Source organism: Heptranchias perlo, chromosome 10, assembly GCF_035084215.1.
Source record: "Heptranchias perlo isolate sHepPer1 chromosome 10, sHepPer1.hap1, whole genome shotgun sequence".
Lineage (NCBI taxonomy): Eukaryota > Metazoa > Chordata > Chondrichthyes > Hexanchiformes > Hexanchidae > Heptranchias > Heptranchias perlo.
Window position 1 is genome coordinate 20,308,725 of NC_090334.1, and position 19,637 is coordinate 20,328,361.

The 19,637-nt window shown below is 43.7% G+C and overlaps 1 protein-coding gene across 1 annotated transcript in view; it reads left to right on the forward strand.

Annotated features, from left to right (window-relative positions):
• The window catches only part of slc10a1 (solute carrier family 10 member 1), a 33,339-nt gene extending 24,695 nt beyond the window's left edge, over positions 1–8,644 (forward strand). Inside the window, exons 4-5 of the mRNA XM_067990982.1 lie at positions 44–246; positions 8,462–8,644. Coding sequence (XP_067847083.1) covers positions 44–246; positions 8,462–8,583 — 325 coding nt within the window. The 3' untranslated portion in view covers positions 8,584–8,644. The remainder of the gene's footprint in view (positions 1–43; positions 247–8,461) is intronic.
• Positions 8,645–19,637: the final 10,993 nt, after the last annotated feature.

Here is a 19,637-nt window from a genome sequence, read left to right on the forward strand (position 1 = left end):
CATCCAAAAAATCTCCTTCAACAAATTTCCTCTCTTTTTGCAGGTGCAAACGGACAGTCTGTATGGAAACTGGATGCCAAAATATTCAACTGTGCACCACCATCCTGAAAGTTGCTTTCCGCCAAGAAGATATTGGTGCTCTTTACTTATTCCCATTAATTTTCTTGGTGTTTCAACTGTCAGAAGCACTAATTCTTGTAGTGATCTATCAAAGTTATAAAAGGATAAAGAAACCTAAAGAACACAGTAAGTAACCACATTTTCTTCATAGAATCATACAGCACAAGAGACCATTCGGCCCATCTTGCCTGTGCCGGCTCTTTAAAAGAGCTATCCAATTAATCCCACTCCCCATAGCCCTGCAAATGTTTCCTTTTCAAGTATTTATCCAATTCCCTTTTGAAAATTATATTGAATCTGCTTCCACCACCCTTTCAGGCAGTGCATTGCAGATCGCTGCGTAAAAAAAATTCTCCTTATCTCTCCTCTGGTTCTTTTGCCAATTATTTTAAATCTGTGTCCTCTGGTGACCGACCCTCCTGCCAGTTTCTTCTTATTTATTCTATCAAAACCCCTCATAATTTTGAACATCTCTATTAAATCTCCCCTTAACCTTCTCTGCCCTAAGGAGAACAATCCCAGCCTCTCTCCACATAAGTGAAGTCCCTCATCCCTGGTACCATTCTAGTAAATCTCCTCTGCATCCTCTCCACCACCTTGTGAGATCCTTCCTAAAGTGTCCCTCATAAATTAATGGTTCATGCAAGAATCCAGTTGACCTGCTCCCCCAATGACGAACACACAGATTGCTGTGCTACTGACCCATAGAGACCAGAAAGGCTCCAAGTTTGATGCCTGGTCTGCTGGACGGCAGTGGGAGTGCTAACTTTGGACAAGATGTTAGTCAGGGTTCCTGCCCAGTGACCCCAGCTTGAAACTACACACGTGTGGACTTTGGATGAGGACAGGAACTGGCTTCGCACCCAGGCTCAAATAACAGGCCAATACTCACACATGGAGAATGGCCAGTTGGGTACCAGTGCCTGTAGAACTTCATCCCAAAAAGAATCACCATCTCCAAAGGAAGAGTAAGGGGATGTTGGAGGAAAATATATTTGAAGAACCAATCCAATTAACTGATTGCCAGTTTTCTCAATGGTTACTGAGTGCAGTTCCACAGTTGCCAGTTCCCCTCCAGGACCTCAACCAAGTGGCTATCATAAATGCATGGACCTTAACAGTGACTGTCAAAGGGTATTTGACCACAAACAGCATCGCAGCTAAGGCTGATCTTGATCGCACCCAGTGCCCATGTGCATGTATTTCCACCAGCAGTCACTGGGTCGAGATTGAGAGTGGGAATCCTGGATCATTTTCCAACTCCGAACTCAAGGGCACTGAGATCGATTGTACCACTCCAACTGCTGCTCTGGTTCAGCACTGACTGGAATCTTCCAGGTCTGTGTGGCTCAGCTATTTGCAGGATAACTCTCTGAGCAATTGTGGGTGTCAGGTCATGTGGATACAAGAGATTTAAAAGGCAAAGGGCTTTCTCTGCCAATTCTGTGACAAACACCAGAATAGATTGACAGGGCCCAGAAACAACCCATAATAGTGCATACAGGCATGGATCCTGCAAAAGATAAGGAGAGGAGAAATCTGCCTATCAATTAATGAATAAAGCCTCAGTTGATTGGGTTAATTTTTCAAATATGTTTTCCTCCACCATCCTCTGTTATTCCTCCTCAGCTCACCTGCTCCTGAAACCCTCATCCTTGCCTTTGTTACCTCCAGACTCGACCATTCCTATGCTCTCCCGGCCGGCCTCCCATCTTGCACCCTCCATAAACTTGAGCTCATTCAAACCTCTGCTGCCCATATCCTAACTCACACCAAGTCCCGGTCTCCCATCACCCCTTTGCTCGCTGACCTATATTGGCTCCCGGTCCAGCAATGCCTCGATTTTAAAATTCTCATCCTTGTTTTCAAATCCCTCCATGGCCTCGTCCCTCCCTATCTCCAGCCCTACAACTGTCCGAGATGTCTACGCTCCTCCAATTCTAGCCTCTTGCACATCCCCGATTTTCATCGCTCCATCATTGGCGGCTGTGCCTTCGCCCTAAACTAGGGAATTCCCTCCCTAAATCTCTCTGCCTCCCCACCTCTCTCTCCCCCTTTAAGACGCTCCTTAAAACTTACTTATTTGACCAAGCTTTTGGTCACCTGTCCTAATATCTCCCTATTTGGCTCGGTGTCAAATTTTGTTTGATGACACTCCTGTGAAGCGCCTTGGGATGTTTTACTACTTTAAAAGCTCTATATAAATGCAAGTTGTTGTTGTTGTTGTTGTTGTGTTCTCCCCACCCTGCAACGGGAGAGAGAAATTCTCAGAAACACTCTCCATGAGTAGTTTTAGAGGCAGGCATGAGATGGATAACCCCAGGGTGGGCCAACTACTCCACAAGGGTGACATGATGATCTTTCAATAGCTCGTTGACACATGATCTATTCCACTACTTTCAATTCCAAAGCTTACCACAAGGACCCAGGAGCACTGCCTAAATTCCAATGCAAGACGATTTCCTTAGAGCTATACTTCCACAACTTAAATCTTCCTCTCCCCACCTCCCGCCCCCACCTAATAATAAAAAAACACCCGCCGCCAACGAATAGAAACAATTAAAATCCTAAAGAGACTCGGGGAATGAGACCATGACAATGAGATAACAGAGAAGGAATAGGGAGAATAATGGAAGCTGACCCTCACCGTATATGAGAAGGCCAACACAGAATCACACGCCCCCCTATCAGATGGAGGGGCTGCAACCACAAGGATGAACTCATTGTGATCATGCCCTCACAACTAGCCCTCCTGCGCAAAGATCTAAGACATCACAGATTGACCTCTCAGCACCAAACCCTTGCGTATTCGGTTTGCTACATGGCCTGGTGATTCTATCTCCACACCAGCCACCCTTGTAGTCTCTGAGTGAGGTCATTGCCAAATTTCTGGACAGTTTTGTGTACTCACATCTACTGGGAATTCGATCGTGACTTCAGTTGCAACATTCTATGAAATATGTGCTTCACCGTACAAATAATGTTTTAGCTGTGTGTTGCTGCACAGCCTTCAGTGAGAAAAAACATTTTACGTCCCTACAGTCCGTGTATTGGTAAAAGAATAGTATTCTAGCCCAATGTGACATCCAATACTTTTCTTGTAAACCAACTCTTTTGTTAATAGCCCTGATTTTAGTGGCTCCACCAACGGCACGGAGCCTCACTGTGTGTGGGCGGATTCAGTATTAATCACGAGCCCTCATGTACCCGATTCGCACTGTGCCAGACTTTGTGATGTTGGATTTTCCTATAGCAGCCCCTCCATCTGACAGAGGAGAATGGGAAGTGGAGGGTGTTGTATGCTGGTGTATGATTCTGTGTTGGCCTTCTCATATATAGCATTTATCGGGCTGCACTTCAGGCAAGCCGGAGGTGGTATTTCATAAGTTTTTGCCAAGCTTTGTCGCCCACTGCGCAGCTCTCGCACATAAATAGGCTCATCACTGCACCTCTGTCCTGGCCTGCTTTAGTATAATCCTTAAAGCAAGGTTGCTGTTATTGGAGTTGGTCGAAAACTGTTGGGTCTTTTTTTGCACTGGGCACTCTTGTATTTTTGAATAGCTTTTTGGTCTGTGCATTTCTGTATTATTGCAAAACAATTCACTTTGGCAGGCCAGATTGTCCTGTAGTCTTTTTAATTGATGTTGCATTACAAGTTGCAACTAACAACAGTTTGAGGATGGGAATCCCTTTGGCTGTTCCACTAATGGTGAATAATTAGATGAGGAAGATGATTTTGTGAGGAGGTGAAATTTTCAGGTTCAGTACACCTCAGGTGGTATGTGTGCACCTGTCAATGCCCAAGAACCCATATTTGTTGACCACACCTGTTCTACCTGTCAGAGGAGACTCATTTTTGCTGCTTCCACTTCACTGCAGGGACTTTGACTGGGCTGTGCCATATGATCTACAGGAAACTCTGGGGACTGGGACAGCTCTTAGTGAAGAGCATTGTTACAGGACTCTTCTAGGCCACCACGGTGGACATCTTCCAGATAAGATAAGCTGCAGTGTATAACTGAATAAATCAAGTGACTGCTGCCAAGTTTGCCAGAGGTAACAGCTTCTATATATGACAGCGAAAAGAAGACACTAACTGGAGAGGGCACAGAACTTTTACTTGCTTGCTTTCCAAAGGACATCAAGTCTACCCTTTGCATCCATGGCTGATGACACCACTTAAAAATAGCCATGCATCAACACAGCACACATGACATATATTGCTATGGTGCACAATATAGGCATACCAATGCAATGATTCTATTGTTTGGACTGGTCAGATGGCATATTGTTCCAGCCGAGGTCTCCAAACTAATAACCATCTGCTGCATGTTGTATAATTTTGCATCGAAAGAGAAGTCAGTAGAAGAAGCCCATATTATAGATTCCCTTCCAGAGGAAACACGTTGGTATAGATTTGAGCACTGCATTACTGTAAATATAATTTTATTACTCAGTGCAGACAGTTTTGGTTGGGGAAGGTTTTGGAAAGATACCAAATGATGAGAGGAGGCTGAAAGATGGCTGTTGAACTCAACAGCAGATAATGTGCTGACTGTTCTTTGAGGACAGACAACTTTTATGTTTTCATTGGAATGATAACAATGCTGAGAGCACAGATGTGTGGAAATAATTCTTGATCACAAATTAACGGACAAATCTTGACTCCTGCGCACCTTATCCCTCCATATCGGCCTCCCCATCCTCCTTTTCCTCATCCACTTCCTGCAAACTTGAAATGATCTGACGACAGTGTGTCTCCAGAGTGGTGGAGCCTACAATTATTAGCTGTTCCCGCCTGAATCCCCCAACCTATCAAATCTGTAAGTGGATGCCCAAGGTGTTAATCGTAGCCATCACTGCATCGGAGAGAGAAACTGGGTCTGCATTTGATTGCTTTGTGCTTTTGTGTTTTAGGGCATCATTGTAAATAGCCATAAAGATATCATTTGCTCCATGGTGCTCTGCATTTGAGTAATTCCCTCACGTATTCAGTGATATTGAGGTGCAATGCTATATTTTCTTCACCAACATCCACAAGTTGCTGATGGTGGACTTAAAGGATGTCATAAAGCCTTTTGCTCCTCCTTTAACTCATGTCTGAAGGCCGGCCTCGTACGATACCACCGCCTTGCTCAGACAACAGAGAAATGTTGTCTGGCCAGAGGTTTCCTGTTCTTTGCACTATTTAGAAGAAGATCAGGAGAGTTCTCCATGGTGCCTCGGTCAATATTTATCTCTCAACCAACATCACTAAAAAAACAGATTATCTGTTTATCTTCTCTTGCAGTTTGTGGGACCTTGCTGTGAGCAAATTGGATGCCGCGTTTCCTACATTACAACAGTGATTACACTTCAAAAAGTACTTAATTGGCTGTAAAGCACTTTGGTCGTGAAAGGTGCTATATAAATGCAAGTCTATCATTCTTTTTTTCTCCTGCAACCTCCACACTTGGGAGAGATGCATCTCCTACTGTTCCTTCTTCAAACTCACGATCTAGATTCCACAAGCGACTGGACAGGTGGAGTGTTTGATCCTGTGATGTGCCCAGTTCCAAGGTGTCACTTTATCTTCTATCATAATCTTGAGAAGATCCTTAAGCAAGAGAAAAAAAATAGAATTGGTAAGCATCTCTGATGCAATGCCTTCAAAGAGAGGCGAGGTTGCAAATCACACTGTGCGTTGTGCTCCTGCTGTTCACAGTTTGATCCTGCAGTGATGATTGAGACAGAGGATAGGAATGATCCTCTATGACACACCACCCCTCCAAACTCGCCCTACCCTATATCCTCCATAGATTTATCAACCAAAAAGGGCCAAGGCCATCTCCTGAAATTGTGCAAGCTGGTTTGACAGCTGGCCTACCACCTATCCTGGTCCACTGTGAACAGCAGGAGCATGATGCGCAATATGATTTGATCGCAGTTTTTAAGATATTAAGGGGAACTGATAGGGTAGATAGAGAGAAACTATTTCCGCTGGTTGGGGAGTCTAGGACAAGGGAATGTAGCCTAAAAATTAGAGCCAGGACTTTCAGAAGAGAAGTTAGGAAACACTTCTACACGCAAAGAGTGGTAGAAGTTTGGAACTCTCCTGCAAATGGCAGTCGATGCCAGCTTAGTTGTTGATTTTAAATCTGAGATTGAAAGTATTTTGCTAACCAAAGGTATTAAGGGATATGGGGTTAAGGCAGGTATATAGAGTTTAGGTCACAGATCAGCCATGATCTCATTGAATGGCGGAACAGGCTCGAGGGGCTATGTTCCCCCCTCTTATGCGCAACATTGACATAGAAGCAAACTCAATTTATAAAGAAGCTAGACATTTCCAGAGCATTCCAAACATTAACCCCCAACCCCTCCCCCACCCCGACCACCTCCCCACCCCATGCCCAGTGTACCTTCTTCCCTGTGTGGGCACACTGTAATGCAACATGTATGCTGTTTATGGTAGCAGTATTTCTTCACAGCACTGCTTTGAATTGTTAAGGTGCCCGAATAGGATTGTGTCCGGCAACTTTAATGCATTAAAAGAGTATGCAGAAATGAGGTGGAAGTTTATCCCCATGGTTTGCATGCTATTTCCTTGATATTGATTAGGTGAACATTTACATTTGTACCATGTCTTCCATGCCCAATAATAATAATGTAACCTTTGCACTTCTCCTGAAGTAAATGGACTTCTTTCTGATCTGTATTAACTCACTGCACTACCCGTCCCTATGCAGTTTGGACCTGTACTTTAACAGGAGGGAGACTTTCTGAGGGTCACCCTTCTTTGCAGCACCTCCTGCAACAAGAACTCCACTGATTCCTCAAAAGTGCCCTAATTGCACACATTTTGGACAATGAATTTACTCACTGCCTGTCCTCACAACAATACTAGTGCTTCTCCTGTTGCCATGTAATGCTAACAAACCATCCTCTCCTCCTTAATGCCAAACAGCAGCCCTTTTAGAGCTACTGCCTAGCCAGCTTTTAAAACACTCACACTATTGGTCAGCCTCCCTGCATGTCTTTTCCGTATGCAGGGAACATATGGAAAGTAGGAGAAAGAGCTAGTTTGCAAAATTCATTGAGGTCAGCCCTTCCCATTGTCGGTGCACATGCCATGGGTAAGCACAGTTTGTAATGGTTGCTTGGCAGTAAGAGCTATCAGACCTTAGAAAAAAAGCATGCAGTCATGATTGTATTGCTAAAATAAGGGTCATACCAGGGCTGAAGGGCTGACGGCAGAACTACAACATGGAAAATATCCAAACTGGTTTTGAGAGAGGACTCAATCACTTTGAAAGGACAGACTGTGGCATTAAGGGGAAATTCAAGTGGATAGTTTGATACAAAAACAGCTTTCCTAAGATTTACAAACAAGAACAACCAAAGTATGTTTCCCACTATCTGGTTTGTGATAGATTCAGGATGTCGGCAGTATGGTGTGCGTTAGATGTGGCAAGCAGTGTTTTAAAAATTTTTGTTATTTGTCTCTTCCCCTCCCCATACTAGCAAGCATCGCAAGAATTCCTGATAAATAATGACAATTCATTTCACCTTAGTTCTTTTTTGATTTTTTTGATTTTTTGTTGAGTCATTTACAGTTTGTTCACAGAGACAGACATTTATTGTCATCACAGCTGCACATACTTGGCGAGCACGGCACAGTCAAAGGATCAAATGATTGTTGGGATTAATCAGGCAAGCGAAGAGAGGGTGCTTTGGGATGACACTGAGTCAGGATGCTGTCCTTTTCACAGGTTGCTGCAGAATGTTGTTCTGTACTCACTCTGTTCAGGCTGATTTATGCCCTTGTTGTAGAGGTGTTGAGTAGGATCATGTAATATGGATCATCAGAGGAACCAGCCTGCCTGGTATCTCTCGGGAGAGATCATATGGTCCCCATTTCTGTTGGCACTCACTGTCGAGGCTCGCACATGAATAAAGGCCCCATGCCCCTTGGGTGAGGTGAGGCAGGGCTAGCGGCAACCAGAAAACTGTACCCCAGACCAGGAGTCGATGGCAAGAGGGCAGGGGAGAAAACCGGAAATAAATAAGGAAAGAATCTGGAAGTTTGTTCACAACCCTGAAAACTTCGGGTGTGTCAACCGAAAATGTCTTTTGATGAATTAGGCAAATTCATCAATAGACGTCCAACTTTGTGATGGGAATTCAGGCACCATATTGACAAGACAGTTATTGTCTTTACATTTGTTGATGACTATCTCAATGGTACAGAACTAATCCAGAAAACACAGTTACGTGTGAACACACAAGAGCAGCAATTTGCCACAGTTGCACTTTAGCTAAAACGGAAATGCTGAAGGAATTATTTTTGGTTTCGTTTTAGGTGCCAAAGTGATTTACGTGCCTGTCGATAACACAGTGGAACACCTTACACTTCTGGAATTTGAGAAGCCTTGTGACCCTGCAGTGACCTTCAAGAGCAGTAAAATGGAGTCTTCCATATAAGGATGCACAGAAAACAATGAAAAGTTCATAGATTAAATGCAACTATCTGTTTTTTACAAAATGTCACTTTTCTTATATACTCCCTGCAACATGTAACACGGACTTGACTTTGAAGTGGTCAGTGGACAAATTTAGAAAGATAATGAACTGAGTCAAAATGATATTGCCAGACCTGTGCAGTGTTTGAGTGCGTTTATATTGTTAATTGACAGTGTATTTTTTCTCCCACATTTTCCCTTTTACTTTAGGTGTCGCTCGCTTATCTCTGAGTCAGAAAGTTGTGGGTTTAAGCCCCACTCAGTGACGAGCACATAATCTAAGCTGATACTCCAGTGCAGGACTGAAGAAGTACTATCTTTTCATTGAGATCTTAAACCGAGGTCCCGCCTGTCCTCTCAGATGGACGTAAAAGATCCCAGGGCTCTATTTGAAGAAGAGCAGGGGAGTCCTCCTGATGTTTTCCCCAATATTTATCCATCAACAAACAGCACTAGAAAAAAACAGATTATCTGGCCATTTAACTCATTGCTGTATGTGAGACCTTGCTAAGCACTAAATTGGCTGCTGCGTATGACATTATAGTGAGGACTGCACCTCAAAAGTATTTCATTAGCTGTGAAGGACTTTAGATGTCCTGAGGACCGAAAAGGCACCGTATAAATGCAGATGTTTTCATACTGTCTTCTCCAGGAGTCCATGTTAACACTGAGAATGGGGATCGAAAACCTCTACCCAGCCATGGTGCAAATTAAAAAGTGCAAAGATCATCTCAAGTCTGAATGCAGCAGCTTGAATGTCCTAAATGTATCATATTTTTATTCTTTAACTGAAGGAAAGCAGAAATAAGCTACTTTAATGGGCCAGCCATTTCTACCCTGTTTTATATATCTAGGGTTACCAACTCTGATTGGAGTTTCATCACATGACCTCCCATCTCCAACTGCCCCGCCTCCACCAATGGTCCACCAACACGTCCATTCTCAGAGTGCACCGCCTTCCTACACCAATTGAGAAGCAGACAAACTCTTCATTACCCAATTAGATAATTCTCAACTTCAGTCAAACAGCTCGTTTTCCCCATCGCCAATTTTTTTTTATAACTAACAAGTGAAAGTGTTCAAAGAAAATTTTAAAAAGCACACAATTTTTTTAATGTCCTGATGATTTTTCTTCAAGATGGCTCGTAGCAGTGGCCTGGAGACCAGTCTTCAATTCCTGAAGACTCTAGGACAATCATGGAGGGTTGGCAATCTTATATATATCTGACACAACATACATAATGGTCCTTTTCCATACCACAGTTTTGTTATTCAATGACCAATTTTTGCTTTCCAATTCTTTTGTTGGCACCTGGGGAGTGCAATTTCCGAAAAATACATTTGTGCCGACCCCCATAGTTCCCATTCTGTCTGTGCACAGCTTTCTGGCCCCTCCCTGCACATGAAATTTCAATGTGAGTGTGAGGTTTCAAGCCTCTGAAAAGGCCAATGAAACTTCTGCCTGACCGATTTAAATGTTCCTGCCAACAGCTAGCCTTACTTTGAACAGCTGAACTGCCAACATCACATCAACAATTTATTGCACTACAATGTTGTGCACTTTTTTCATCTGACTAATCACTTTCCTGATCCACAAGACATATGTATAACATAGAAGATTGCTAATAGTGCAGGCAACAGTTACTTTGCTTATTTTAATAAGGCCGATTTTTCTGGTGCCCATAAAAATGAGCCCTAGGTTTGGGCAACGCACTAAAATTGTGATGCACCTGACATCACTTCTCTGCGCCTCACTTTGCTCTCTGGGATAATTTGCATGTCATGGGCTTTACATAGGCAGGTGCCCAGGCCACCCACTGGACACAGTCATGAGGGCAAAGGAGATTAAAGCACTGCTGCAGGCCTTTTAAGCCTGTGGTCACTTAAAAGGGGCTGGAGCATCTTGGGGCTTTGGGAGAGCCTAATGGAGGGAGCTTTTCCAGTTTCCAATATTTCCAATACCCTTTGTGTGAAAAAGTGCTTCCTGATTTCACTCTGTATGGCCTGGCTCTAACTTTAAAATTGTGCCCCCTTGTTCTGGATTTCCCACCAAAGGAAATAGCTTCTCTGTGTCCACACTATCGAATCCTTTTTTCATTTTAAACATGTAAATTAGATCACCCTTCAACCTTCTTAACTCAACGGAATACAACCCAAGTTTATGCAACCTGGCCTCATAATTTAACCCTTTAAGCCCTGGTATCATTTTGGTAAACGTGAGCTGCACCCCCTCCAAGGCCAATATATCTTTCCTGAGGTGCGGTGCCCAGAACTGAGCGCAGTATTCTAGATGGGGTATGACCAAGGCTCAAGCATAATTTCCTCCCCTTTGTATTCCAACCCTCGAGATAAAGACCAGCATTCCATTAGTCTTTTTGATTACTTTTTGTACCCGTGCACTAGCTTTTAGTGATTTGTGTACCTGGACTCCCAAATCCCTATGCTCCTCCACAGTTTCTAGTCTCTCGCCATTAAGAACGTTTGTCATTCTTGGACCCAAAGTGGGTGACCTCACACTTCCCCGCAGTGAACTGCATCTGCCAGTTTTGCCCACTCATTTAATCTGTCTATGTCCCTTTGTAACTTCCTGCTCCCATCTGCACTATTTACTGTTATACAGATCTAATATAGCAAAATTCAGTAAAACAGCAACACAGTAACTACAACTACTTCAGAACGGAAAGGGAAAAGGCACTGCTATTGTTGTAGTGTATAATGATGCTGCAGTAAGTCATGTTTCTGCAGGAGAAGGTGACATTTAAGAGAAGGCGGGCCACAGCTACTGGAGGAGGACCTGCCACAGTTCAGGAAGTTACTCCATTTGAGGAAAGGCTAGCTGAGTGCCAGCAACACAACCTGAGAGAGGTGGCAGGAGATGGTGAAGCGGGTCGACAAGTTCTAACTCAGGGTTTGTTGTTCTCTTTCCTTCCCAGTCCTGGTTAATGTGTCTGAAATCGTCAACTTTCAAGACCCTCCCATGCAATTGTAAGTGATAATGAAGCTCCTGAGTACACATTCACCTAACTATTAATTTGCCCTTACATTTGTCCCTTATTATGATCTTCACTGGAATGGCAGAACATTCAAAGGCTAGATCCTTCATGGAGCCTCCAAGGGGCAATTCATCAGGCAACTCGGCACAATTCCAAGACTTGGCATGCACCAGCCCAGGGGGGGATGTAGATAGAGATAATGATGGGAGCGCTAAAGTGGAATCAACACTGGAGAGCAGGAACTTTAACAGCAGGTGGAAGAATGGGAGGTCCCTCGTTGGAGTACAAGGAAGCCTCCTCCAGCAGCTGCACAGGCAGTGGACACAGATCGTCATAACCCTGCATTCGAAGTGAATGTTTTCAGTGCCTAATAGACTGTTGCAATGATTAGTGAGACAGATGGCGGAGTTCACATCCCGCATGTATGAGGTACTGATTTACAGTATTAATGCAGATATCCTTGGAGCCAGAGGCAGCTCCATGGCCATCTGCTGTGCCCCCTCCACCCCACCCCACCCTACCTCCCCACAGCTGAGGCCTTGTTGTCAGCCTTAAATTCTTTCATGAATGCTCAGACTGCTGCAATACAGGCCTTCTGGCAGACTGCATGGACAGGCCACAGAAGCAGTAGCTCACACAAGGAGGAAATAATGCCCCACACACACACACACACACACACACCGTGGCAATCCTGTCATGGGTTCTGACAACCGTCAGACCTATGGGCAGAGTGACAGAGGGGCTGGGAGAAATAAAAGGTTGGAACAGACCATGGATGTCTCTGGATGTCTCCACTTCCACAGCTATCATTCAGTCCCCCCTCCCCCCGCCAATGACAGTACAGGATCCTGACATAAGGCAGAAACAGGCTACCCCTGCAGCATCAGACATGCTGAAGTCAGCCCATCTGGTGTTCAAATTCACAGAGACTGAGAGCCAACTTTGGCCTCGGAACCTGACAGTGACACACAGCTGCCCATCTTCGTTCTGCTTTGGGGAAACAAAGCACCACATCAGTTAGCCAAGCACAAAAGACAGCCACTGTTAAAAAGGGAAAACATCATAGTGAAAGGAATTAGAATGATAGTGAAACATTGGAATTCTGTGAAATAATTGTTTTGGATCCCGATGATACTTTGTGCTGTTCATTTTCTATGGATCCAGGAGGTCAGGTTTCTGCAGTACGTGTAATGTTGGTAAAAGGGTTTATAGATGGATAATGGTTTGGCTTCTCATAAATGTTTTATTGTACATGGAGGAAGCGATGAAATGATTGAAATAGTCAAGAGAACGTCTCCATGATATGGTTTCTCCAGATGTGATCTATCAGTATGAGCTTCGCTACATTCTGCTCTGTCTACCTCCTCAACTGGTGAGTTGTCCTGTATCTCCTCTACCTGATCCACTTCTGCCTCCTCCAGTTGGATGCCCCTGTCAATAGCCAAGTTATGGAGAGCACAGTAGGCCATGATGATCCTAGAGACCTTTGTGGGATTGTACAGCAGAACTCCCTCTGAACGATTCAGATATCCTCTGCTTCAATATGGTCTTCTCCACGGTGACTCGGGTGAAAGCATAAGCAGCATTGTACCTTTGCTCTGTTGTAGTAGATGGTGAACGCAGGAGAGACGTGAGCCACAGCATCAGTAGGTAGTCAATGAACCCTAGCAGCCTGCCCTTGTATCCTTGCTCTTGAGGGTGCTGGATTGGTGAAGGATAAAAGCTTTGTGTGAGCTGCCAAGGCAGGCAACATTTCTCCAGAGTATTGAGGACATACAATGGATGTCAGTACGTTGCCTCCAGCCAGCTTGCATACCTCTGTGCTTACTGATTGGTGTAAAACATTAAAGTGTGTGTTCCCCAGATTATATTTAATTGATAGATACTAAGAAACAATTTTTGTGACTATGAAGTGAAGTTTCAATACCTTTATAAATACGAATGGACTCAGTAAGTCCTGTTTAATCACTTATTTGATATGATAGGATAATGCAGCTTTAAGAGATTAAATTCATTTTTAGAACACAGAAAAATTGCATTATTCCAGAGGTCATGATTTGGAACATTTAGTTTTGGTACCTAGGTGGATCACAAACAGACTGTGTCTCTAGATATCAAATATTCAAAACCTCAACCCAGTCACCAATGGTGCAAATCTAGAGTAAAAGCATACTGAAAGGTTACTGTCAATCTTAACGATGGTTGAATGGAAACTACACATTACAGTGGAGAGTTACAGACTAAAATAACTATTGGGGAAGTATAGAGGGAGTTCTGAACTGTGACTAACATCTGGTAAACTAACCTCAGACTGAAGTCAAATAGAATTATTTTTGTTTGCTCTACTTCTTAAAGCTAGTGATAATTATGCTGGTGAATAGAGCATTTTTCCTTTTATATCTAATGTCAGCATCCAGCGCTGCCAGATCTTTCTACATTACTCCAAAAACCTCTTTTAGGCTGGTGTTATTCTGCACTTTAGACAAGTTCAAACAGCCTTCTAGAAGAAGTGTTACACCTCACAGCATTAGTATGCTCCGTAATCTCCTGAGTCACTCTGCCATTTTCATGTTGATGTCCAAAATTCAAACTTAGAATATCCCATACAAATTTTTTTTTATTATTCGTTCATGGGATGTGCGCGTCGCTGGTGAGGCCAGCATTTATTGCCCATCCCTAATTGCCCTTGAGATGGTGGTGGTGAGCCGCCTTCTTGAACCGTTGCAGTCTGTGTGGTGACGGTTCTCCCACAGTGCTGTTAGGGAGGGAGTTCCAGGATTTTGACTCAGTAACGATGAAGGAACGGCGATATATTTCCAAGTCGAGATGGTGTGTGACTTGGAGGGGAACGTGCAGGTGGTGTTGTTCCCATGTACCTGCTGCCCTTGTCTTTCTAGGTGGTAGAGGTCGCGGGTTTGGGAGGTGCTGTCGAAGAAGCCTTGGCGAGTTGCTGCAGTGCATCCTGTGGATGGTACACACTGCAGCCACTGTGCGCCGGTGGTGAAGGGAGTGAATGTTTAGGGTGGTGGATGGAGTACCAATCAAGCGGGCTGCTTTGTCCTGGATGGTGTTGACCTTCTTGAGTGTTGTTGGAGCTGCACTCATCCAGGCAAGTGGAGAGTATTCCATCACACTCCTGACTTGTGCCTTGTAGATGGTGGAAAGGTTTTGGGGAGTCAGGAGGTGAGTCACACCCCACACCAGCTGGACAAAAGATCCAGATTTCACCTGGGCTCAGACTAAGCAAATCACATTCATGCTACAGAAAGTAACCAACCAGCTAAACATTGGCATCAGCTGACAACCCTGTGTTTTTTTTGGCAGCTAAACAGCCCACATTCACCTATTAATTGTTATTCTGACTGGGCTGCCGCACTTGTTTCACCACCCATAGGTGTATGTCATCTTGTCAGCAGTTTTCTTTCTGGTAATCCCAAGTCCAATAGTTTTATCAACCCCATCTTGTGCTAGGACATGCACCCCTTTACCTGAACATCTAGTAACAGATAACAGTTGCTTTGTGCCAGGGAGTTATTTTTAGTTCTAGCCTGATGTTTTTCTTTGATGCTATTAGCCACGTGACTCTTGTAGAGACTAGGTGCTGTCGAAAACTTAATTACCTATTATACACAATGCATTAACTCCAAACACTTATTTTCAGACAAGTAAGAATTTATTAAGAGAAACTTGTATACAAGTGGAAGAGTGTCTAAGACAATGGTTAGACCCACCTCTTCACTGAACATAGGAATACAGTTCATATTTATACAGTTAAATTAGTAATGTCTGTCTATCATAGAATATGGGTGTACATGTACATTCTTATTGGTTCAAGTGGTTAGTCAATCAAAAATAGGGAACCCACCCTCTAGTTTCTCATGACTGTTCAACATCACGAGACAATGTCTGGGAAAGTGCCTTTCCCCTAAGAAACTGTCTTTATTATCAGTTCTGTACTCAGTCTCAAGGCTATATGGTCATTCATTTCTGTTAAGTCAGACAGTTATCTCATAAGCAGACAATAGCTCTTCTGTGTGTCTTTGGTGAGAACTTAAAACATAAGCTTTCTATTATATTCAGCTGGTCAGCTAACATGGTCAACTTATCCATCATGCTTGCTTCTTTTATGGTCAAGTAACTGTTCAGTATTTCTACATTAATATGGTCAGCTTTATGGTTTAGGTGTATTAGAAAGTTAATTTGGTCAGGCATTTCTTTATGATTTTCCACAGTGCTCATGGAAATCTCCTCCAGTATCCAGTTTACAATTAGAAGGTGAGGCTGTACAAGCCAAAGTCAAATTAAGACACCTCACCCCACCGCCCCCCCCCCCCCCCCACTGCAGGAGAAAGTCTGTGTCCCTTCACTTTTCTCACTACATCATTCTTCAATCAACTCGCTACACAGCTCACCTGTCTCCTCTATAATTTTCTTGGCAAAGGCTTGCGGTTCCATGAGCTTGATGAAGGTACGCAGCTGTACTAATTTGAATAGCTAATTTGGCAATTGTTGGAGCAGAAGATTGCTTTTATTCCTATGTGACTATGACTGTGGTAAACTATCCCTCCTCATCCTTCGTGCCCTGTCTGCAGCCTTTGACACGGTTGACCACACCATCCTCCTCCAACACCTCTCCTCTGTTGTCCAGCTGGGTGGGACTGCCCTCGCCTGGTTCCATTCTTATCTATCCAGTCGTAGCCAGAGAATCACCTGCAATACCTTCTCTTCCTGCCTCCGCACCGTTACCTCTAGAGTCCCCCAAGGATCTGTCCTTGGCCCCCTCCTATTTCTCATCTACATGCTGCCCCTCGGCAACATCATCTGTAAATACAATGTCAGATTCCACATGTATGCTGATGACACCCAGATCTACCTCACCACTACCTCTCTCTACCCCTCCACTACCTCTGATTTCTCATGCTACTTGTCCGACAGCAGAAATTTCCTCCAATTAAATATTGGGAAGAGCGAAGCCATTGTCTTCGGTCCCCGCCACAAACTCCGTTCCCAAGTCACTGACTCCATCCCCCTCCCTGGCCACTGTCTGAGCCTGAACCAGACCGTTTGCAACCTTGGCGTCCTATTTGACCCTGAGATGACCTTCCGACCCCATATCCTCTCCATCACCAAGACCGCCTACTTCCACCTCCATAATATCACCCGTCTCCACCCCTGCCTCAGCCAATCTGCCTTGTTACCTCATGACTCGACTATTCCAATGCTCTCCTGGCCGACCTCCCATCTACCACCCTCTGTAAACTTGAGCTCATCCAAAATCTGTTGTCCGTATCCCAACTCACATCAAGTCCCATTCACCCATCACCCCTGTGCTCAGCAATGCCTCCATTTTAAAATTCTCATCCTTATGTTCAAATCCCTCCATGGCCTCACCCCGTCCATATCTCTGTAATCTCCTCCAGCCCTACAACCCTCTGAGATCTCCGCGCCCCTCCAATTCAGGCCTCTTGCTCATCCCCAATTTCCTTCGCTCCACCATTGGCAGCCATGCCTTCAGCTGCCGAGGCCCTAAGCTCTGGAATTCCCTCCCTAAACCTCTCCGCCTCTCTACCTCTCTCTCCTCCTTTAAGACGCTCCTTAAAACCTACCTCTTTGGCCAAGCTTTTGTCCTAATATCTCCTTATGTAGCTCGGTGTCAAATTTTGCCTGATAACGCTCCTGTGAAGCGCCTTGGGGCGTTTTACTATGTTAAAGGCGCTATATAAATGCAAGTTGTTGTTGTAGTTGAATGGTAGGTTGAGCTGCTTTGCCTTCTTTTACTTTTGATTCATTAGGCATACTAAACTATCAGAATGAGTTCAGGTCCTCAGGCAAGGTAGGTACATCAGTCTATATTCTTTCGCCCTTTGGAATTTTGCTAACTTTGTCAAAGAATCTTTTCAACTTGGTATTCTATGAGAAAACATCAGATAAATGAATGTGGTTCCTTTGGTACTCAACTGATCCCTTCGGTTGTGCTTTCCTTCGAAAACTTCCGCTCTGTTCCCACAGGTACGTCACAGTCTTATTTTCCACCTCTAGCTGCTGTGTTTGTTATTCATCGGTTACGTAGGGATTTTTTTTTGAGGCAAGAGATTTGTTTTAGAAGGTCAACTGTCACCCAGAACTTACATTTAGTGCTATGCTTTGATATAGTAAACATGTCTTCACCCAATGGGGAAAGATTTCTTCAGCGTGTATGTGTAGCAATATTATAAGCGCTTTTATAAAGACTGTGTTTATATAATCTCATTAAGCATAGCACGCAGAGAAAATCTTCCCCAAATGCATTCAAAGCCATATAACGTGCTGAGCTGCTCAGTGAATTGGTGGATGGGAGACAAGGTTTCTCGATGTCTTGGAGAACTTTGGTCAGCATTGTGTCTTCCATTGCACTCAATTCTATTGTCTCAGCAAGGAGCAGTCTAAAGTAATTAGCTCAAGGTGGATATGGAGAGAAGCAGATAGGAGGTTGAGGAGAAAAATAGTGATGGTAAGAATAAGAAAAAAAAGAAGGGAAAAGGGTAATAAGGAGCAAGAACAGGTTTGGTTTGCAATGTTTATATGCGACTGTGTGAAGCATTAGAGCCACCAATTAGAATGGAGGGCCAGGATCCTGTAGCCATGGCTGAAACTTGGCTTCATCTAGGGTGAGACTGGGAATTAAATATTCCCAGCTACAAAATTTTCAGGAGAGATAAATAAAAAAAGAAGGGTGGACTTATTAATTAAGGACATGATTACAGCCATAGAAAGGAAAGCTTTTATTGATGGTAGTGTTCAGACAGTGTATACCTGGCCAAGAAATGGTAAACGATCTGTTATCGTACTGGAAGTTCATTATAAACCACCAACAGTGGGAAAGATCCCCCAAGGAGGAGATTTGTAGGAAATTTAGAGTCGAACTTTCCTACGGTAGACTGGGATGCAGCAAACATTTGTGGTCAAAATGAGGAAATCTTAGAATACATCCAGACTGTTTCCTTAACCAGTATGTTGCATATCCAACAAGGGTGTAGTGATAGATCTGGTTCTGCATAACTAATCAGGACAAGTCAGTGATGAAGGTAGAAGAACACGTGGGAAAGAGGTACAATCACTTATTGTTGATAATCACTTAGGTTGTTTACCTAATTTTAATGGGATGAAAGCAGACGTAGGACAGATTACTGTTTGGGAGAAAAGACGGGGAGTGATATTAATATGAGAAGGATAAGGTACAAGTTATATAAATTCTAACTAGGAGTAAAGGGAATGTTTCAAAGGCTGGGATTCCATAGAGAAACAGAGGGATTGGAGCAAAAATTAGGTTAAAAAAGGCACATGATAAACAGAGGGGGTTAATACAAAGAAATCAGTGAAAAATCTAGAAAGTATAGAATGGAATCTAAAAGGGCGATTAGGAATACCAAGAGGGAGTATGAAAGAAGACTCGGAGTCAACATAAAGGGAAATAGCATGGGTTTTTATAGCACATAAAAATAACGATAGTCAAAGGAAGGACAGGACAACTTAGAGACAAAAGGGGAATCCAATTTGTGTGCAGGAAAATCCCACAAATAGCAAATGAGATGAATGGTCAGTATTGGTTGAGGGAAGAATCTTGGTCAGGGAACTAGGAAAACACCCTGCTCTTCTCTGAATGCTACCATGGGATATTTTAATGCATCTGGATAGGCAGATAGGGCTTTGATTTAACATCTCATCCAAAGGATAGCACCTCCAATAATGCAGCATTCCCTCAGTACTGCACTGAAGTGTCAGCCGAGATAAACACCTAGACTTCCATCGACTTCAATGGAAACGAAAATCAGGAGGGGTGTTTAACAGGTGGCTGAGCCGATATTGCCCATTTTACACTATCGCCAAAAGTCAAAATGTGCTCAAAGTGGGGTCCAAACCCACAATCTTCAGATTGGCCGGGGTAAGCAAGCGTGCTACCAACTGAGGCAAGCTGACAATAAGGATCTTTAAAATCCTGTTTTGAGTTGTTGCTATAAATCTCAGTTCACCTTCATTGTAAATG